The sequence below is a fragment of the Scyliorhinus canicula genome, chromosome 15, assembly GCF_902713615.1.
Source record: "Scyliorhinus canicula chromosome 15, sScyCan1.1, whole genome shotgun sequence".
Taxonomy (NCBI): domain Eukaryota; kingdom Metazoa; phylum Chordata; class Chondrichthyes; order Carcharhiniformes; family Scyliorhinidae; genus Scyliorhinus; species Scyliorhinus canicula.
This window is the reverse complement of record NC_052160.1, coordinates 73,105,809-73,129,306: the sequence shown is the minus strand read 5'-3', so window position 1 is coordinate 73,129,306 and position 23,498 is coordinate 73,105,809. Positions and strand designations below refer to the sequence as shown.

General features: G+C 42.9%; 1 protein-coding gene across 6 annotated transcripts in view; it reads left to right on the top strand.

Moving 5' to 3' along the window:
- The window catches only part of rhbdf1a (rhomboid 5 homolog 1a (Drosophila)), a 497,373-nt gene that overhangs the window by 311,543 nt on the left and 162,332 nt on the right, over positions 1-23,498 (top strand). For all 6 annotated transcript variants that reach the window (XM_038819453.1, XM_038819449.1, XM_038819450.1 and 3 more), the window contains one exon: positions 8,218-8,354. In XM_038819453.1, coding sequence (XP_038675381.1) covers positions 8,218-8,354 — 137 coding nt within the window. The remainder of the gene's footprint in view (positions 1-8,217; positions 8,355-23,498) is intronic.

The following is a 23,498-nucleotide window of genomic DNA, read 5'->3' as shown; positions in this document are numbered from 1 at the left end:
GAAGCGGGCCATTCGGTTTGTGAGTCTTCACCGATCCTCTGCAAGAGCACCCGAACTAAGCTGACTCTCCCACCCTATCTCAGTGACCCCACCTAACCTTTGGCCAGTCCACCTAATCTGCACATATTTGGACTTTGGGAGGAAACCGGAGCTCCAGGAGGAAACCCACGCACACACGGGGAGAACGTGCAAACTCCACACAGACAGCCACTCGAGGCTGGAATTGAACCCATGTCCCTGCGCTGTGAGGCAACAGTGCTAGCCACTGTGCCACCCCCTGTAGGGTATCTTGGAATTTGTCAGCAGCATCTGCACAATGTAATGTCCCGTAACTATCAGGTAAATATTTCAGTGCAGTGACAGTGGTACTGGAGTAGAAAAAAGGTGGCACTAAGGGAAAGTCATTGCCAAGGAATCAATTTATCATAAAATGTTAAATTATAATCTGTTTTCGGATTATCCATTTTATATTTTTAAAAATACAAAAAATTGTGTCCCATTCAAAAGCATAAAATTTGTTGTGTGGATTTTTGTTCTGCTTCTTAGTATTAGATTGATTTCCTGTCCAAGACGTGTATAAGGTAACTAGTTTCTGGGATAGCTTTCCCTGAAAAACAATGACCTTATCCTGTACATCTGTTTTTTTTTATGGCTTTGGATCCAAGCAAGGTTTCCAATTCCACATCAAGTGATGCAGGTCATTTATCCAATTACTCAAGATGGTAGTGGCTGGCCTTCATTTGTCCTAGGAGAGCAGCGCTCCTCCCTTCATACTTACAACACAAATCGTAGAACCATAGAAAAGGCACAACCCAGAAGGAGGCCATTTGGCCTATCTTGTCCATGCTAGCCGGAGGACACCCAGGTGCCCTTTCTAATCCTGCCATTCTGCACCTGGTCCATAGCCCTGTAACTTACAGCACTAAAGGTGCAGATCCAGGTCCCTTTTAAAAGAGTTTCTGCCTCCACCACCAATTCAGGAAGCGAATTCCAGACTCCCACTACTCTCTGTGTAAAAGAGGCCTTCCTCATGTTCCCTCTACACCTTGAATCTATGCCCGGGTTCTCAAATTCTCCACCAAGGGAAACATTTTATCCTGTTCACTCTTATCACATCCTCTCAATTCTGTATCCCTCAGCCTTCTTTGTTCCAAAGAAAGTAACCCCAATCTACTGAATCTCTCCTCGTAGCTACACATTTTATTTTAGCCCTGGCATCATTCTTGGGGATAGCATTCAGAACTCCAATCGGGAATTTGATGCAGTTGTGGAATTATAATAGACAATTAAACATAAATGGTTGAGTGAAAAGCAACAGAGATGAGCATTAGAATGAAACAAAGTTATTTATAGCATCACTATCTTTGTGGAGGATTTGAGTTGTTATTGTGTTATGTCCATCCATTGTGATGTTTGTTGAAAATGAGCTGGTCAATTTTGTGAAAATTACTCTCAATATCCTGTAAATTGAAGGCCAAGGTTGTGTATAGGCCTCACGCAACAATTTTGCTTGCAGAGCATTTCATAACAATGTCTGAGAGTACAATGTCTGAGCATAGCCTCATAATAAGGGGAAGTAGATTTAAGACTGAGTTTAGGAGGAACTTCTTCACCCAAAGGGTTGTGAATCTATGGAATTCCTTGCCCAGTGAAGCAGTAGAGGCTCCTTCATTAAATGTTTTTAAGATAATGATAGTTTTTTAAAGAATAAAGGGATTAAGGGTTATGGTGTTCGGGCCGGAAAGTGGAGCTGAGTCCACAAAAGATCAGCCATGATCTCATTGAATGGCGGAGCAGGCTGGAGGGGCCAGATGGCCTACTCCTGCTCCGCGTTCTTATCTTCTTATGTTGTTATGTACATTAACATTGTGTGATTAAAGAAAAGAGTACATTTAATGTGTTTATATATAATGGATTAAACAGTTGTATGCAATAAAGCTCTTGCTGTCTTTATATCCATCTGCTTATATTGCTCAGTTTTCCAAAATTAAGAAAATTGGAAATGTTTTTAGTCATGTTTAAGTCTTGTCAGAACTGGTTTGGTTTTAATTGCAATGGGGAAGCAGATGCTTACTGATTGATGACAGTAACGCAGGTGTTGTAGGGTTGTGCTGGCTTATTCAGAATAATTTTTCCTCATTCACCACTCCCTCACTCGCCAACCTCTCTCCGACCACCCCCAGTTTAGTATAGAAGCAAGATGCTGTGGAATCTGGTAACCAGGAGTGTTGATGAGGGTAATGCATTTGATGTGGTCTAAATGGACTTGAGCAAGGGTTTTGATAAGGACCCCCATGGCAGACTGGTCAAGAACATAAGGGGCCATGGGATCCAAGGCAAAGTGGTACATTGGATCCAAAATTGGCTGAGAGGCAGGAGGCAGAGGGCGATGGGGGGACAAATGTTCCTGTGACTGGAAGTCCATTTCCAGTGAGATTCCGCAGAGCTTGGTGTTGGGACGCTTTCTATTTGTGGTGTATATTAATGATTTGGAAGGAGTATAATCAAGACATTTGGGGTGACACGAAAATTGGTAGTGTGGTAAATAGTAAGGAGGATAGCCATATACTGCTGGAGGATATCAATGGACTGGTCAGCAGTGAACCAGGCGCATAGATTTAAGCTAAGAGGTAGAAGGTTAAGAGAGAAGTTGAGGAGAAACCTTTTAGCCCAGAGGATGGTGCGAGTCTGGGACTGACTGCCTGAAAGGGTGGTTGAGTCAGAAACTCTCAACATTTTGTTGACTGGTATAGAAACAATGGGCCAAATAGCCTACTGTGCTGTAAACATCTATGAATGATTGGCCCGCTGATTGGCTGGCAGCTCACGGCGACTGGGCGACTGATTGGCTGCCGGTTCACGGTCACCAGCTGGCTGATTGACTGCTGGCTCATTTTTCACTATTGGAGTTTGTCGTGTTAAGCACAGTAAGATAACACGGGCTGCAACTGGGGATACAGCTTTACCTGAGAGATACTACACACCTTGAAGTTAGTTCAGTATGTTTTATTGAACCTGTCACACAGTTAGCTGAATCCTCTGTGAGTTCAACTCTCTGCTAACCTAGTGTGATTAATCTGTCTGACTGAACGTGCTGTAGGAATTATATGATATGTACACCCTGACTCTCACTGTAGATGTCACCAGTGGAAAGAAGCGGAGTGTGAGTGCCTCGTGCCTTTTATAGTGGGAATCCACCCCCGAGTGTTATGCCTGCTGATTGGTTATGTCCTGTTCTCTGTATTCATTAGCTGCCTGTTTGTATCTCATTATATGCATGTCTGCATATCATGACAGAGTTTTATTTCCTCTTATTTCTAAAAATTGTGCAATGTGACTGCCATTTTCCAAATTATTTGTATTTCTATCAAAAGTCTAGCCATATAGATTTATATTCAGTGCTGTGCAAAGAATGATGTGAAGATGCCTGCGTTGGACTGGGGTGGGCACAGTAAGAAGTCTTTAACACCAGGTTAAAGTGCAACAGGTTTGTTTGGAGTCACTAGCTTTCGGAGCGCCGCTCCTTCATCGGGTGAGTGATCATCACCTGATGAAGGAGCTGCTCTCCGAAAGCTAGTGACTCCAAACAAGCCTGTTGGACATTAACCTGGTGTTGTAAGACTTCTTACTGTGTGCAAACAATGTTAGAGCAACAAATTGGATGTAATGTTATTCTCTCTCTTTGCTTGTCTGTCTTTTGAAGATAACAACACACACTTTTGATACATATTATTTCATAATCTATATCTGAAAACCACTGATACATCAGAAAAAAAGCTTACTTGCAACTGCACGGAAGGAGGAGGCAAACAGGAGTGAGAAAATGATGTTTGTGTCCAATGAGCAGCCCCTCCTACCCCACTTGTTTTGAGGATCTATAGAGATGCCAGTGATGGCCACTGTGAAGGAGCCCTTCTTAGATCGAGTAGTGTTGGGTCTTCACAACTAAGGAGCAGAGCCACCAAATTTGTATTTTTTCTTTATGCTGTGGGTCCTGTAGGAGGAAACATTCTCCTGTGGCAGTAGGTAGAGGCATCCACTGCAGACTTTGACACTACTGTCAAAGTCTTTGACACATACTTTTGTCCATTAAGGAACCTCACTTCAGATCAAGTGGCTCAATACATGAGGCAAGGCGAACTCTAAAGAAACCAAGCAATAATTTGGCACATCTCTGCGGCTTCACATGACTCTGTTGACCGGATAGGCCCATGGGTAGCGGCCCCACCCACATGAAAGCCTGCTAAACTGAGCAAAACAAATGGAAACTCCACAGCCATTTAGCGATGCTTATATTGCAGTACAAAGAATCAACATGGATACCAGGATTGCCGAGCAAGGGGTGCAGAATGCTTCCAGTATGGGAAGACTGGACACTTGCATTTCTGTAAATCAAACAACTTTAATCGAGGTAGAAGACTAGAAAATATTTATGAAAACACTCCCTACCAAGAAATTGTAAATCACTACAAAATGAAATCAGAGTTCCTGGGGAATTTAATCAAGAATATTGATCCGCTACAGTGCAAATGCCACCTTATAAAATTGATACTGGTGTCAACATGTTCGCAGATGTTCTTGACTTACTTCCGACAAGAATTCTTCATCCATCAGGCATCAAATTGCAAGGTCAAGGTGGCACAAGCATTCCAATAAAAGTAGCATAATTGCTCCTCTTCATTGCAAGGGGAGGGAGATCATTGATTCTCTGTCCACAATCAATGCCCATTCTTATGGAGTGGAAATGTGGGTGGACTTCTTGGTATTCTGGAAAAATCAGGTGATGACCACCACTTGAACAATCCATTGTCGTTCATGGAATAATCTTGAACTTTTTAATTTGAACCAGTGGAAACTACATCTACAGCAGCTGAGGAGGTTTATTCAATCAATGAGTTCCTTCCTTTTCTTTCAGGGACACCACCCCAGAGATTGAACTTGGCAATATCTCAGTTCTTTATGAAGCTAGGCCAGAGGTGCTATACAGAAACGCTGCACGAGACAGTGGCCATCTGCAGGAAGACCTGCTGGGCCTGAGATTGCCCTTCCCGAGGATGTAATGATGAAGAGGGATGAGGAAGAGTGCGTTACAGCATTTAGTGATCTGTTTGAGGATGAGGTCCTAGAACCCGTCTTTCCAATTGATAGAGGAATCATATGAAGTATCTGACACCTTTATTTGAGGCATTAGCTGTGTTTCTAATGGCATTCAGATCTTTGTACTGAACCTACCAATGAATAGAATCCTGACAGTGCAGAGGAGGCCATTTGGCCCATTGGGTCTGCAAAAGACCTCTGAAAGAGTATTCTAACCAAACTCCCACCCTATTCCTGCAACAATGTGACCACACTTAATCCACTCATCCTTGGACACTAAGGGACAATTTCACATGGCCAATCCACCTAACCTGCACATAGAATAGAATCCATAGAATCCCTACAGTGCAGAAGGAGTCCATTCAGCCCATCAAGTTTGCACCAAACCTCTGAAAGAGCACCCAGCCTAGGCCCTAACCCCACTTAACCTTTTGGACACTAAGGGGTAATTTATTATGATCAATCAACCTAATCTGCACATCTTTGGACTGTGGGAGGATACAGGAGCTCCCAGAGGAAACCACGCAGACACGGGGAGAATATGCAAACTCCAACTTGACAGTCACCCGAGGCCGGAATTGATCCCGGGTCCCTGCCGCTGTAATGCAGCATTGCTAACTAGTGTGCCACCATGCTGCCCCATTAGAAATATCTAGTCTATCACTGTTTGCCCATGAAGAATTTTCCAGAGGTAATGCCATGCCTGATTCCAGGCCAGAGTCCATGGAGGAACTCATAAAATGCTCCATTCTGTCCACTTTACTGACTACCTCAGAAACCTGGGCAATAAGTAAAGTAGTTCTGAAACCACTGGCATGGTGGCACAGTGGTTAGCACTACGGCCTTGCAGCTCCAGGGACCCATGTTCAATTCTAACCTCTGGTACTGTCTGTGTGGCATTTGCATATTCCCTCCATGTCTGTGTGGGTTTTCCCCGGGTGCTCCGGTTTCCTCCCACTGTCCAAAGATGTGCAGGCTAGGTGAATTGGTTCTGCTAAATTGCCCCTAAGATGTCCAAAGGTTGGGTGGCCAAACAGGGGTAAGGTGGGTGAGTGAGTCTAGGTGGGGTGGTCTTTCGAAGGTTTGGTGCAGACTTGATAGGCCTAATGGCCTCCTCCTGCACTGTAGGTCTATAAGCACCCACATCACTCCCTGCAGGCATGTGGCAGCACATGGAAGTTCCAAATTTCTCTAACTCTGCCTTTGGCACTTAGGATCTCTCACTTTCCAACTCAATCAATTCTGCGCTCGAGTCTCATTAATCAGCAGCTGTATTCTACCTAAGATCCCCTGAGACAATTGTTGCACAACACAAGTCTTCATGGTGTCGATTCGCGAAAGACTCTTTTATTCTTATCTCCTTAATAAACCCTGTTAAGAGCTGGTCAGCTCTGGCAAAACTGCAGCTGCAGCAGTAAAATTCACAATCCCTGAACAGAGGTCGAACAAAGCTCTCGCCAGTCCTCTAGCCAGCAACCGAGATCCTTGTCAACCATCACAAGATTCTGCCCAAAGTATCTGAAACCCGCTTCATAAAGAAAGCTATCTCAAAGACTCGCAAGCTAACTTTATTAATTTAAATATTAAAAAAACTTGCGTATTGTTACAGAACTTTTCATTGCTAACAATTGTACTTCAGTTAAAACGGAGAGATGCAGGATGCTTAATGAGCATTCAATGATCTCTGTGCCAAGTTCACAACCTTGGTTATGCCACCAAGAAGAAGCGGAGAGCAATGGTCTGGTAATCCCTACCAAAAGGGCAAATTGCCAAACACTTGCCTTGAATTGTATTTGTTTTACAATTCCTGGCAACTTATCAAGAAGTGGCATTGACAAAAGAGAGCGAGTCAGCCTTGTGGTGATGTGACTGCAGATATTATTCCATGTATGCAGCAGTGTGACCTCCCGCCAGCAGATGGCCATGCATGCAGCAATGAGACCTCCCACTAGCAGATGGCGTCAGATATAAGTCAGGGCTGATCCGGTGATCCTCAGAAGGTTGTAAGATGTACATGAGGGCAGTTATGCATAGTGGTAGTTCCGGGGAGTCTAAAGAAACTCTATGATAACTTGCTCTGTATCTGATCGTTACCTTACCATGTGTGCATTAATAAAAATCTTGGTTTGGACAAGTCGCCAGTAGTTCTGTAGATTGCTTGTTGGACAATAAACCTCAAACACAACAAACCTTGGGCAAAAATATCAGTGGGGAAATCATGTTGTTCTGGCACAACTGAAGAGGAGGGGGTGATAAAGGATGAGAGAGGGTTGTATATGAACATAAGGTAATTGGAAATAAGAACTGGCATAGGTCACCTTGGCTCCTCGAGCCTGATCTACCATTCATTAAGATCGTGGATAATCTGCTTTGATTTGGCCGTAAATGCACTTCCTTGCCTGCCCCCATGATCCTTGACTCTCTTGTCAATCAAAAATCTGCCCAACTCTTGACTTTAATATACTCAATGGTTAAGCCTCCACTGCTGCCTGGGAAAAAGAATTCCAAACACTACTACCCTCTGAGGGAAGAAATCCCTTCTTATCGCACCCGTAAATGGAAGACTTTTTTTTAAAAAAACTGTCTCCTAGATTTCTCTAGGGGAGGAAACACCCTCTCTGCATCCATCCTGTTAACCCCTCTCGGAATCTTCTAAACTCCAATGAGTCTGGGCCCAACCTGTTCAATCTTTCCTCCTAAGACAAACCCTCCATTCTAGGAATAAACCTGGGGAAACCTCTCTGATCTAAGTAAGTAAATCCCTCCTTGAGTAAGTTGACCAAAGCTGTGGTACGCTAGATGTAGTCTCACCATCTCCCAGTACAAGGCCTCCCTACGTTTACTCCAGTCCCTTGCGATGAAGGCCAACATTTCCTCTTTTTTTTTTACTGGAGGCCATTGGACCTTTGCCACAATGCATGTTGACATTTACCCAGTTCTAATCATCAAGGATGCAGGGGTGAAATACTTCAAATAGGTCATTGGATGAGCTGCGACTCTGACTCTATATTTGTGCAGAGGAGGCGAGGATGGCCTACAGCAATCAGGTTGTGGATCCGGCTGGTGAATTTCGAGCTGGCTGTATTACTTGGGAGTAACTATCGTTTTGCCTCATTTTAGGGACAGCCTTCGCGACATCAACCATATCTGCGGAGTGTCAGCATGCCACCTGAAAGCACAAGAATATCATCACCGCCAAATGAACACAGACGGCCTGCATTTCAAAGACAGACCTCGATAACCCAGACCATCAAAAGGTAAGGATCGTTTGAACCTATTTGAAAGGTCCTTTTTTTTTTTGGTATTTGGCAAGGGCAAGGTCTCTGGACAGTTCGGCTTTCGTGACTGATGTGTGTAGGAGCTTATAAAGTTGAAAATACTTGCATAATACAGGGTTGGAATTAAGACCGTCTCCCTTGAGCAGGCAGCTGGTGTAGGCTGTTCATTGCAAAAATAGGCTCCAAACACTCCGCTGATTTTACATTATTGCACTTGCTCCCAAAATAAGTTGGTGGTGTTGCTTTCTGTACTGTTTATATCACACTAGAAATATATGTGATGCTTAATTAACACATTGTGATGTTAATGATGTCTTCATCAGGCTCTGTAACTGGATTAAGGAAATAAAGTGCTGATTGAATGGCACAGATAGTAAAATGCTTTAATTAATGTGAGTCTGAATGGAAACCGATGGAACTTCCTCAGGATCTATAACACTTCAGTAAGTGGCTATTGTGAGAGGGGGGAATGAGGGGAAGGTTGCTCTCCATTTAGCTTATTGAAGGCAACTGATACAGGTAAACTAGACAAGCTCCACCGTGAACCAAACTGTCTCTTTAATCAGGGATTTACTAATGTTCTCATTGGAAGTTAGCGCTTCGTGGACAGCTAATCAAACTATGTAAAATATGCGATCCATAGATTAACAATTAGTACATCTTGCTTTCAGGATTGTTTCTGTACAGTTACTCTTCTGAAGTGAAATGAGCCAACTGTCAGCTTTGCAATCATGAGCTCTCTCACTTGTGCAGACGCATACAATAAACCCACGTGGAGACTATATTATGACGCTTTGCATCTCCTGAAGGTGTTGGTGATGGGCTCTGGTTTCTCGATTGCATAGAAACATCGAAAATAGGAGTAGGAGGAGGCCATTCGGCCCTTCGAGCCTGCTCTGCCATTCATCATGTCCATGGCTGATCATCCAACTCAGTAACCTGTTCCCGCCTTTCCCCCCATACGTTTTGATCCCTTTCGCCCTTGAAACATACAATGTTTTAGCCTCAACTGCTTTCTGTGGTAGCAAATTCCACAGGCCGACCACTCTCTGGATGAAGAAATTTCTCCTCATCCCAGTGCTAAATTGTCTACCTCGTACCCTCAGATTGTGACCCCTGGTTCTGGACTCCCCCACTGTCGGGAACATCCTTCCTGCATCTATCTGTTCATCCTGTTAGAATTTTATAAGTTTTGATGAGATCTGCCTTCCCTCATTCTTCTGAACTCCAGCAAATATAATCCTAACCAATTCAATCTTTCCTCATACGTTAGCCTTGCCGTCCCAGGAATATTAACAGCAGCCCTCTGACATCTCATTAAAATGGCTATTATTTCCATTCGCTTTGTCCATGAATGTTTGCAGAGTCGTCGGCCGTGGAACAGAACCTTCAGGAAATAACAGAAATTTAAAGTTGGAGTACTTTTGTTTACTTTAAAATTGATTTCTTCACTTTTGTAAAATTTATAATGTGCTCTATTTTAACACATCCTTCTTCAGTCCCTACATTGAAGAATACTCTGAGGTGATGTTCTTTGTGTTATCTCTTTCCATTTTGAAAATGTGAATTACAGATTTATATAGTGTAAATCCTTGTGGAAGGAAAAGTGAAATAGGCAGCAATAGGACTGGTGCTACTGTCCAAATATGGCAGATACTTGAAAATTGAGCCTTTATCTAGCTTTAGTGTTAACGCATCCTGGTAAGGTATTCTGCTTTAAAATACTCTGAATAGCACAAAGTACTAAAAAACGTTACAGCATACGCACCTGTCAATTTAAAGACCATTTTAGTTCACTGTTGGTTTTGAGATAACAGAGATTTTCTCTTAATTGCTAACTTTGGTCAGCAAAGTTCGAAATTTAAAGTTTCAGCACAACACAAAAACATTTCAAATAGCGAAATGCATAAAAGCAAATTCTCCATGCATTTAATTTATTCTTTCATGGGTTGTGGCCATTGCTCGCTGGACTAACATTTGCTGCCTGATTGCCCTTGAACTGAGTAGCTTGCTGGGCCATTTCAGAGGGCAGTTGAGAATCAACCACCTAGTTGTGGGTCTGGAGTCACATGTAGGCCAGGCCAGGAAAGGATGGCAGATTCCTCTCCTGAAAGGACCCAGATGGGTTTTTGTGACAATTGACAATCGTTTCATAGTCACTGTTATTGCGGCTAGCTTTCAATACCAGATTTATCAATTGAATTCAAATTCCACTAGTTGTCAGGGTGAGATTTGAACCCACGTCCTCAGAGCATTAGTCTGGGTTACTAGCCCAGTGGTGTTATCACTGTGTCCAGGTTTATTAAAAAAAGAATAGTGTTGGGGTTTGACCATTGAAATGGGGAACTGTGGGTCATTTGTATCACAAATCAATCATACAAACACTGCAATGTATGGTATTAATATTACTTATCAGCCCACCAAGCAACACAAAGATTCTAAGCCATGGAACAGTGGCAAGTGGAATGTAACCTAGCCCATTTCTGTAAGTACTGATTGTATGTATCTGATGGGACACCTCGTTGTTTGTGATGGTAAGGAATAATAACTCTGTTACTTCCAACTGAGTTAGAGTAAGACAAGATGCTTCCCTTTTAAGATATCCATGACCAAGCACTCTTTCTCCTAGTGACTTAGATATGCAAGTAGTGTATTGTCTTGGACAGAATTTTTTGTGTTTTCCTACTGTCCATGAACAATGGACAGTAGGAACAATGGAATATGAGGTGTGTGTATTTTCAGAGTGAGTGCCCAATTTAATTAATTCCAGCAGCAATCCTTCTTATAAGTTTAAAAATAAAGGTTATTTATTATCTCCCATTTGTAGGTTTAAAAACTTGACAGTTCGCTCACTCGCCTCTCACACGAGCATAAAGATTAGATACAAATAAAGAAAAAAATAAACAGTACGATTGCAAAGTATATTTGTCTCAGTGTCTCTTTTGTGACAGACCTGGTGTTTCTGAGGAGAGTTAATGTTTTTACTTGAACTAAGGGTCTTCTAATCCAAAGTTTCTCAGTAAGCTTGTAGTTGAATTGTCATGTGGTTGGCTTTCTGGTAAACATAAAGTTGGAGCAGTATGGGCAGATTCCCTCTCACTTTCAAGGTATTGCTGTTCATTACTTTGGCTGCTTGGATGACTGCAGATTTCAGTGGCTGATGACTTTCTGATAGGCTCTCTGTCTTCACAGAGCTGCTTCTTGCTGTTTTATAAACAGACAGCAAGTGTGGTTGACTACCCAGTTGACCTGTTAGCAAAGTCCTTTTCCAAATATGGTGGGTGGTCAAGTCAATAAACATTGAAGTGTTTGACAAAGAGTCATAGAGGTCTACAGGACAGAAAAGGCCATTCGACCCATCACGTCAGTGCATGTCATTAACAACCACCTAAGTATTCTAATCGCATTTTCCAACCTTGGCCCATAGCCTTGTATGCTTGGCATCGCAAGCGCATATCTAACTACTTCTTAAGTTTTATGAGGGTCTCTGCCTCCACCACCATTTCAGGCAGTGAATATAGTATTCAATTCTGGTTGCCACACTAGCAGAAGGATGTGGAGATTTTGGAGAAGGTGCAGAAGAGGTTTACTAGGATATTGCCTGGCCTGGAGGACATTAGCAATGAGCAGAGGTTGGATAAACTCGGTTCGTTCTCACTGGAACGATGGAAGTTGAGGGGCAACCTGATGGAAGTCTACAAAATTATGAGGGCCGTGGACAGAATGGATAGTCAGAAGCTTTTTCCCCAGAGTGGAAGAGTCATTTACTGGGGGACATAGATTTAAGGTGCCAGGGACAAAGTTTAGACGAGATGTACAAGGGAAGTTTTTTTTACAACACTTTGTCTCTTCAACGGAGATTCCTGCCCTGTGTCTCCACCCAGAAGTCTATAAACGGATCATCTATTGTTCAGCGTTTAGACTGGGAACTCTGACCATGAAACAAGGTTAGAGTTTGATTGTAATAGACTCCCAGCTTGTTTAAATTGAATTTACTTCAGTGTATTGTCCGTTTCTCAGTCAGAAAAGTGTGTGCCTGGAACTCGCTGCCGGAGGAGGTGGTAGAAGCAGGAACTATAGTGGCATTTAAGGGGCATCTTGACAAAAACATGACGATGGAAATAGAGGGATATGGATCCCGGAGGTGTAGAATATTTTAGGTTACACCGGCCAGCTCCTCCCTCATGTCTTTGTAGTTACCTTTATTTAATTGTAATACCATTACATCTGACTCCAGCTTCTTCCCCTCAAACTGCAGGGTAAATTCTATCATAGAACATAGAACAGTACAGCACAGAACAGGCCCTTCGGCCCTCGATGTTGTGCCGAGCAATGATCACCCTACTCAAACCCACGTATCCACCCTATACCCGTAACCCAACAACACCCCCCCCTCCCCCCCTCCCTCCCCCCCTCTCCCCCCCCTCCCCCCCTCTCTCTCTCTCCCCCCCCCCCCCCCCCCCCCCCCCCCCCACCTTACTTTTTAGGACACTACGGGCAATTTAGCATGGCCAATCTACCTAACCCGCACATCTTTGGACTGTGAGAGGAAACCGGAGCACCCGGAGGAAACCCACGTTAGCACAGATGTCTAGTGCAATATCCTCTAAATATATTTGATACTCAGATACAGTGAGTATATAGTATACTGGAACCTGGCAACATTATTAACATGCTTACATCAAGTCTTCCAAGACGTTCTGGAATGAATGTTGTTAGCGTATCCTGATCTTGTGTCCCAGAGGGTTTCCTTATGTGTTTCTGAGGTCATCTTCGGCAGCCAGTGAACATTACTTGGTGACCATCTGTTTAGTCATTCTAGAAATCCACAAGAATGCCTTGTTTACTCCGAAACAGCTGGTCACTGTTGGAAGAGAGCATTGGGGCAGATTCCAGTAGGCATTTTCACTAGCAAGCAAAAGTTTAATGAGCCTCTGGGTGACGCTCCCTAGCACAGAGCTTCAACATGTGCTTATCTGGCCTTTCCGCTCAAGCCCACACCTTGGCCAACTCAGAGGATCACTATTGCCTTCAAGGTGCTGCCAAAAATCCCTTCCCCTCTGTGTGTGGTGTTTTTGCCAAAACCACATGGTTACGCTATTGCCTTATTCTGACCCATGGTTGCAGTTTAAAATCTGACAGTAGGTGGCAGCAAAGTGAACAGGAGAATAGCAAAACGCTGCACTGAAATCTGATCTAAGTTTGGTTGGGCGGTGGGTGGGGGGGGGGGGGGGGGGGGGCGGGATGGCGAACTGCTGACTTGAAAGGAATGTGACATTAAAGCCATATAGTTCATCTTCTGAGAATATAGATCAGGAAATGTTAGTTTAATAGCACAGATGTCTAGTGCAATATCCTCTAAACATATTTGATACTCAGATACAGTGAGGGAAGTCCACTGACCAGCAAATAATATATTTGCGAACAAGCATGCAAGATTTTATTTTCTTTCTTCATCTGTCCGTTCTATTTCTCACTGTAACTTATCTTATCTGGAAAAAAAACTAATGGGAAACAGCACGAAGGTACACTTCTGGAGTACTGTACTGTTGTGTTTCTTGTCATCTTTTGATGTCCATGCTGCTTTGAAACTTTAAGTCATAGAACTAATACTAATACCTCTCCTTAAGCCTCTTGGAGTGTTTGATCACTTTCCTTGTGCAACCATGTTAAGAACATGTGCAGCTTGTATGTGGTATGTGTATTGTTTTGGTGCCACGCAACGCCGCAAAATAAACTTTAGTAAGGTGTGGAGAATTAACAGCAAGATTAAAAATAAAGACATTTAATTTACAAGTTACATACATGAGGCCCGGTCAACCTCAACCTCACCTCCCAACGCTCTCTCCCAACAGTGACCAGCTGTTTCTGTCTCTTGGTAGTCAGTTCCACATTGGCCAACCTTTTACACAGATATGGATAAGCTACCCCTCCCCTAATGAGGGAGTTCATACTCTACAAGGAGCACAGGGAAACAATCACCTCCACACCGTGTGTCCCGTGCTGGTTATTACAGAAACAATACTGTGGCAGGATTTAAACAGAGAAAATAGTTGTTTTGTTGACTTTAAAGAATAAAGAAAAATACAGCACAGGAACAGCCTGCGCCGACCAAGCTGTCCGTCTAACCTAAAACCTTCCACATTTTGGGGGTCTGTATCCCTCTATTCCCATCCCATTCATGTATTTGGCCAGACGCCCCTTAAACGTCACTATCGTACAGGATTCCACCACCTCCGGCTGCGAGTTCCAGGCACCCACTACACTCTTGTGTAAAAAAAAACTTCCCTCACCCCTCATAATTGCCTCTTCCACCCTGGGAAAAAGCTTCTGACTATCCACTCTGCCCTTGCCCCATAATTTTGTAGACTTCTATCAGGTTGACCCTCCACCTCCGTCATGCCAGTGAGAATAAACTGAGTTTATCCAACCTGTCCTCATAGCTAATGCCCTCCACACCAGGTGGAAACAGCAAAATATCCGTGGAAGGTGATTGCTTCATTATTTATTTGATCTGCCTTCCTCTCATCCCAAACACTTGGTGAGGAAAATCTGAGCAAGTAACGCATTACAGACATGTAGTACAAAAGCCTGATTACTAATGTAAGGAGCTGTGGTTTCAAACCTATTTGATGTCTAGGCTGCTTGAGTCTGGAGACTGGACATAGTGAGAGGTATCAGATCTTAACACTGACAAAGCAGACTAACACTCCACGGACATTTTGCTGTTTGAGCTCTGTGACCTGTTGTGCTGATGTGGAAACATTTGATTATGCTGACAGTAGGTAATAAACCAACATTGCTGATCATAGACCACCGGAAATCAGTGGGGATGAGTCTTCGTGGTCTCTTGGTGTGAACAAGGCAGCAATATCTTGAAAATTGAGGCACTGAGCTTACCATCCTGTTTCCTGATCCGCATGGAGTAACTGACCTGGCATTGAAATGATTGGCTCGCCTGTTTCAGGCGAAAGACTACTTGTGCCATGTAAATTGGGACCCCCTCAGGTTTGCAGAACTCCAGGTGTCGGTGAGAAAAGCAGCCTAACCTGGAAATTGTTGCTGTTTGCCCAAGAGGAACTTTGCACCTGCTACCTACCAGCCCATCAGTGCCTTCCCTTATGAATTGTCTGCTGTCTTTGTTGACTCAACTTCCACTCTGCCACATGAAGGAGTTTCCAAATCCCCTCCATCCCTCCAATAATGGTGCATAACTGTCTGTGTACTCATTCCCACTGTTTCCTTGTGTTTGGCCATAGAATGAGAGGAACCTCGGTTCGATCATTTCTCACTGTGACACATTTCACACTTCAAAACTTTTCACAAACTCTCCATTACGTTTTTATACAAAGAAAATGTTTTTGCTGCTGTTTTGATACAGACTGTCCTGTGTGCTTTTGATGAAGTTTCCCTCACAATCACTCCCTAAGCCTGGCTGGGATGATGACTCTTAAACCCCATAGACCACTGCCTTGATCTGCACTCTTTTCATTTCAACATTTAAAATGCCCCTAAGATTTCTCACCATCATATTCTTTAAGCTGACCATTTATAGCATAGTTGAGCAATTTACTGAACACTACAACTTTGCAAGTTCTTCACTAAATGCTCTGTGGTTTGTAAAGTAATTGGAGGGGAACTTGCAGGTGATGTACCTGTTAAATAGGGCACAGTAATTATTTTGTGAGGTAACTTTATCTTGCCTAAATACAGAATATTGTTCTGCAATAGAACCATGCTGTTATTATGGGTCCATATTGACACTGCTATCCTCTCCTTACTTCTAATGTGCTTTGATGGATTTCATTGTAAGGCTGGTGCAGGTGTAGCCATTCACTTTTTTCCTGGATTGTTTTTGCTGATTTTAATCAGACGTGCCTATCCAACAGGATGAAATTGCCGATTATGTTCTTTATTGTGAACCATATGTTGTGGTGATCAGAACATTTTGTGGCCTGAAGGCCTCTTGAACTTAGCTTTACTGCATAAAACAAAACAATGGCAAAAGCAATTTCTGAATCTAAGTTCATCGTAGCATCTTAAACCACATTGATTGAAAGTACAAATTTTTAGAGGGGTAATTTGCTTTTAGCGTCGTGTTGTGTGATTTGCCAATTTTGGGCTTTCTGGCATGAAATTATCTTGCAAGTTGCGCCAATTTTCCTGTGAATCTTGGTTTTGGTAAACAGCAGACAGCATTGATGTTCCACTTGTGAAGTTGAGACAGCATTGATCTTTTCACTTGTGAAGTTCTTTGCTGTAAATATATAAACAGTGTCCCAATTTGAACATTTGGAACAACAATGATGCCATTTGCTTAGCGACCTGAGTTGACTGCCCTTTGACACTTGAGATGGATATATTCAGACAGTTTTCCTCGGCACAGTTATCAATATGAAGGCCACATTTCTCAGACGTCTGCCATTCTTGTTGAGTAGTTTGCTGCTGGGGGTCTATGAGGAACATCACTGCTTCATTCATTGTCTGCTCTCCTTCAGCCTACCCAAGGAAGCAGCAGCACACATAATCCAAGTATGTATCAAAGAGGAAATCTTGTATGGAGATCTCCATTCTGTAATGAGAGATAGTATCAGTATATAGTATAGGATTCCAGAGATTTAATTACTGTGCAAACATCTAGCTCCACTATGACATCAGTAAATATGGACATGTGAAAGACTTGCATTTATATAGGTCCATAACTTTTGAACACCCCAAATATGTGTTGGGATCCCCTCTCCCTCAACCACGCACTTTCATTGGATAATTGCCCTGTACTGGAAACCACCCAATACACCAAATTAAGTTGAAAATCCTAATGCTCTGACTGTCTTACAGTATGGACACCCCCTTATTACCACCTCTCCAACCACCTTCCTAACCCCACAGTTTCCTCCCGGCCCCCCAAACCGCTAAGGGACTCCCCAACCCCCGATGAACATCCTCCCCGCACCCCCTCCACCAACTACATCTCTTTTCTAGGGGCTGGTTTAGCACAGTGGGCTAAAGAGCTGGCTTGTAATGCAGAACAATGCCAGCAGCGGGTTCAATTCCCGTACCGGCCTCCCCGAACAGGCGCCGGAATGTGGGACTAGGGGCATTTGACAATAACTTAATTGAAGCCTACTTGTGACAATAAGTTATTATTATTTTCTCTTCTCTTCCATACCCTATCTCCCCAAAATGCAGATTCTTGCAGGGTACGACTAATCCCACCCTTCTATATATGGTATCTGCCCATTATCCCTCTGTCTGTTGCCAATCTGCTAATTTTTTAACCAGATCAATCATTTGCCTTCAATTTCACGGGCTAACAGTTTTAGCTAACAGTTTCTTATCTGGGACTTAAACAAGGGTGACAGGGTGACACAGTGGTTATCAGGTTGGTACCGTCCCAATGGAATGAATGACCTCTTTCTGCACTGTAGGGATTCTGTGATTTTGTGGCATTCTTTTATGCTTTTTCATTTAATTTTAGTCCTCTCTAAATGTCCACGTCTGTCTTTCTTGGCAAACAGAGCTTTTACCCTTTGTCAAAGAGTGAGCTTTTGTGGAAGTTGTTTAAAGAGGAAGGTGAGGTGAAGAGGCAGAGAGGGGTATGGAACATATTCCAGAGCTTAGGGACTCGACGCAGCCACCAAAGATGAGATGATTAAAATCAGACGATCTGAGGAAAGATTCTATAGCACGTGGAAAAAATTTACCAACGTCTTTGAAGTCCTGTTCATAACCAGCAACCAGGAGATGGAGAAGACAGGAAGAACACAGAGGAGAAATGGGGAGGCAGGAGCTGGAGGGGGACGTAGACCTCCCACCCATAAAGGACCGAGGAGACCGAGCACCCTTCTCTGTAATCGATGGTTCAGTGTGCCTCCCTCTCTCTTACTGTAAATGATATATTCTCTTTATTATGCACACCATTGTAAATAAGGAAATGCTATAACTGGGACCACGGTCACAGTTACGGTGACAACCTGTGGTACGTATGTTGTTGTTTTTGTTCTGGTTTGTAAAATTTTGATATAGAGTGCGAAAATTCCAATGAAAGTATTTTTTCAAAAGCAAAGAAAAAAAGGCCAATAGCATCCTGGGGCTTTATAAATAGAAGGTAGAGCATGAAAGCAGGGATGTTATGGTAAACATTGATAAAACATTGGTACAGCCCCAACTGGAGTAGTCGAGTTCTGGCATCATACTTTCCAAAGAAAGTGAGAGCATTGGAGAGGATGCAAAAAGAGATTTACGGGAATGGTTCCAGGGATACGTGGACAATTTGGCGAACCTAGCTGGTAAAACAGAAGGCTGGGAGGGGATTTGATCGGGGATTTCAAAATGATGCAGGGATCTAGATAGAGTTTCTATCAGTGGAAAGAAGAAGTTAAATGGGGAAAGAACCAATCTGAGGAAAACCTATACACAGCGAGTGGGTAGGATCTGGAATGCCCTCCCTGAGAGTGTGGTGGAAGCTGGTCAAATCATAGCTTTTAAACGGGAATTGGATATGCACCTGCAGAGAGAAAGGGAGGCAGAGTGGGAGACTTGCCGAGCTCCTCTTACAGACAGCTGACACAGACATGAGAGGATGAATGGCCTCTTTCCTGTGATGTAACCATTCTCTGATTCTACTTAGAAGTAGTAGAATTACTGAGTGGAAAAGACCACGTTTATCCAATTTGCCTTGCACGGCAGCACTGTTGCTTCACAGCGCCAGGGACCCGGGTTTGTCTGTGCTGTCTGTGCAGAATCTGCACCTTCTCCCCGTGTCTGCGTGGGTTTCCTCCCGGAGCTCCGGTTTCCTCCCACAAGTCCCAAAAGATGTGCTTGTTAGGTGAATTGGAGATTATGAATTCGAACAGGTGCTGGAGTGTGGCAACTAGGGGCTTTTCACAGTAACTTCATTGCAGTGTTAATGTAAGCCTACGCGTGACACTAATAAAGATTATTATTATTATTACCATTTTGCTAAATAATGCAACATTTTAGTACTATGTTAACGACAGTGTAGTGACACAGTGCATTGGCACAATATTCTGTGGTGCCTTTCAGCAGTATATCTGGGATGACAACTAAAACTGACCATGCTGTGAGCTTCCAATCTTTCTATCGTAAACAGAAGAGCAATCGGTGTTGTTTCAAGTGTTCTCTTGGAAGGAAAGTAGCAAACATGCTCCGTCTAAATACATAGGAGGTTGGCAGTTTTTCCAGTGGGTAACCCTTTATAAGAATCAACAATTGATGGAAAGAAATTATAATATCCCTTTATTTTTGTGGTGAGCACCTAACTCATGCTTTTGCAGTTGAGTTATGATGACCTATCCCCTTAATGCAATTAATCTGTAAGAATATCTCAGCAGCCTAGTCGTTAATTTATTTGGTGGTCTTAATGTTTGGGCTAAAACATTCCAGGGGACGTCATGCAGTTCAGAGATTTAGTGATAAATCACAGCACAGGAGACAAAATACGGTTTTCATGGTTTAATCCGGAATGGACTTTCCTTCGTTAGTCTAATATTTCCTATACTTTTGCAGAATATGCAGAAACATTTTATGGTATAACACTGAAAAAAGTATGAAATTAAAAGAATTTGGCAGAAATGCACACAAGATGGTTGAGGTCCCATTTGGGGGGAACGAGCAGTTGCCACATGAACAGAATGTCGCTGAGGCGCAAAACTCTGCAAAGGTTAGACCTCAGGCCACGTTTTAGTAATTGCAGAGCTGCCTTACCAGCAGCAGCCATCAACCAAGCCCGATGTTGAAGTGCAGCACAGTAGATGAGCCATGGAGCCTTGGGTAGCATTCCTGCTTCTTCCCACCCTGGGCTCGAAATAAGTGTTTTTTTTATTTAAAAATCTTGCATTTCTGGTGAAAACATGAACTTTAAGGACCACTGATTGGGCTACACAGGGGACCAAACATTGGGGACAGGAAGTTCTACACTGATGGTTGGGAAAGGTTCTAAACCAGTATTTGGGCCCTCATTAACATAGCCAAGTGACTTGATTGCTGTTGAAACGGGCAGTCTGCGCAACATGAAAAATTACTTCTCCAATACGGCAGCACCTGTGATGTAGGCAGAGGTGAAGCACAATAGGTCACGCCTTGAAACTCCAACCTTCTGTGCCTGGTTTTCCATCCTGCATACAGCTGGAACGAGGATCAATTTTTGTGTGCTGAACTAGCCGCAAGAAAATACTACAAGCGAATAGCTAGATTTAAATTTAGCATTTTCCTGGAGCATCTGAGTTTGAAGGTTTCGTGTTTTGTAAAGTTGTAACCCCAACTAAATGGATGATTAATTGCAGTAACCGCCATCATACCAGATCAGCGATGAAAGAAAGCTCCATGATACTACAGCCAATAGACCACCATGAATCAGACTCCTCAGCCAGACCATGACAGTAGAACTTGGGTTGGAGCCAAAATTTAGCAGCAAGTGTGTTTGCAGTGTGACTTTCGAACATTACGGTAGAGAGTATTCATGATGTCTCAAACTGGATAAAACCTCTTTGTTTCATTCAGGTGCTTACCACAAAATCGCTTATTGTCACGAGTAGGCTTCAATGAAGTTACTGTGAAAAGCCCCTAGTCGCCACAATCCGGCGCCCGTCCGGGGAGGCTGATACGGGAATCAAACCGTGCTGCTGGCCTGCTTGGTCTGCTTTAAAAGCCAGCGATTTAGCCCAGCGAGCTAAATCAGCCCCTGTCAATGAACTACAAGACTTAGGGCAAGTACACAATGCACAGAATATAATCAGTCCCAAAATACCATGCCTCCCACAGTTAGATACAACTTCTCTATCCTGCTAGTTAACTTCAAGCTTCAAGTTTTCAAAAATAAAATCTTAACCGTAACCTAAAAGGAAGCAGAGCTTGGCGAGTAAATTCAAGTGCACGTGTTAAAGATTTATCATTGTCGAAACTGGATCAACTGTCAATCTAATAAAACCTGCCATGATTCATCATGTGACTCGGAGTTTTGCATTGAACTAAATTGCCACTTCGAGTCATCATATTTATCAACAAAAAATGATTATGCACTCACTTTTACAGATTCTTAAAGGAATATTTACTTAAAGTTAACTGTTAATAAATTAGTTGTTGTGGAGAGATGGGCTTTTATGTGCCATTATTCATATCCAGTTTCATTGATAATGGCATGTTGAGAGAAATATGTTGAAGAAACAAACTCCAAACGAAGTGTCCCTGGTAATTATTATTCAATGTTAATTACCTATCTATCTAAAGACCAATAACAACCTTTATTTCAGCAGCTAATAGATGGCATCCAATCCCCCACATGAATTGAGCCATAATTATCAATTCGGATATTTCACTCTTTCAAAGTAAGGATCTCAAATGTCTTGTGCTTTATTCTGCCATTCTTCATGGCGATTCAAGCCTATTTTACATAATAAAATACATTCATTGTTCAGTTACAGACTGCTTACCGAATGGTTACAACTGTTTTTTCCAAGTCAGTGAAACACATTGGGGTTTAAATTGAGTAGCCCCTGAAAATGGCTGCCATGATCATGATGATGTACAGTTCCGCTGTTTGAAATGCAGGAAGTGTTCTGGCCTCTTTTCCCAGATGGTTAGAATTTGGAGGAAATAGATTTTGTTCCCATGCTTTCTGGAATGATGGGCATGAAAAGAGAAAGTCAGAAAATGAGATGGCCGTGAAATTAAAGTGAAGAGGTGAACCAGTTGTGGAAACCAGCTCTTGGGTTTTTATTTCTTTATTTCTGATTGTTTCTAATAATTCTGTCAAAATAATTGCCAATGTGGTTTTAGACTGTATAAAATACAAACAATAAGATTATGCACCATTTGATGATAAATCATAGTAAAATATGCTCAAGTTATAGTTTAAAGGAATAAAAATTTGCATTGATTTTAATTCCATGGGAATGAACTGGCTTTGATGGAGTTATATATAATTTTGTCCGTGGTGCCTCACAGAACATCTCAGCGCTCCACATTCCGTGAACAATCTTTGAAGCTCAGTCGTAAATGACCATAACAAAGTAGACTTTGGGGTCAGCTTTCACATTCAGCATCTTCGATTGTATTAAGTGTTGAATATAAATTATTTAATTCAGAAGAAGAATACAGTATACAAGGACAGAGTTAGCAAAGAAAGTTAAAATCATCAGGATAAGCAGTTAACATATTGCACAAGGTGCATGTCTGCAGTGCTATACTAGTGCAATAAATAATTTACTCACGAGCATGCCTGGGCATATCTGCTTGGAACAGTTACCAATGTACAGCTGTTCAGCCACCAAATGGCAGCCTTGGGTGGATCCATAAGTAAAAATGATTCTGACTGACAGACTGTTTTGTATGGGTGGGCTCAATGCATCTGGCTAATTCTTCACAGATTCAAATTCAGTCTCCAATTTCCCTTTAGGAGAATCAGGGTGGAAATTCTCCCAAGCGGCAGGTTCTATGGGGGGAGAGAATATGGCGAGTGGCTCAGAAATCAGTAATAAATAACAATAATTCATTTTTTCATTTTTCATAATAACCATTTATTGTCACAAGTATGAAGTAAACGTGAAAAGCCCCTAGTGGCCACATTCTGCGCCAGTTCGGGTAAACTGGTACAAGAATTGAAGACGCGCTGCTGGTCTTGTTCTGCATCATAAACCAGCTGTGTAGCCCACTGAGCTAAACCAGCCACCGATTCATGATGGTGTGAGCTGACACCAGGATCTTCCGTTGGTGCCCTTCATGCAAGTTTGGAAAACCTGCCAGAGGCCGGCTTGAACCTAATTTGCATCCCGTTAATGGGATAACATAGAACATCAAACATCCAGTGCAGAAGAAGGCCATTTGGCCTATCAAGCCTGCACCGACCCACTTAAGCCTTCACTTCCACCCTATCCCCATAACCCAATAACCCCTCCTGACCTTTTTTGGACACTAAGGGCAGTTTAGCATGGCCAATCCACCTAACCTGCATGTCCTGGGACCGTGGGAGGAAACCGGAGCACCCAGAGGAAACCCACGCAGACACGGGGAACACGTGCAGACTCCACACAGACAGTGACCCAGCGGGGAATCGAACCTGGAACCCTGGCGCTGTGAAGCCCCAGGTTTCCACGTCGCTGGTGG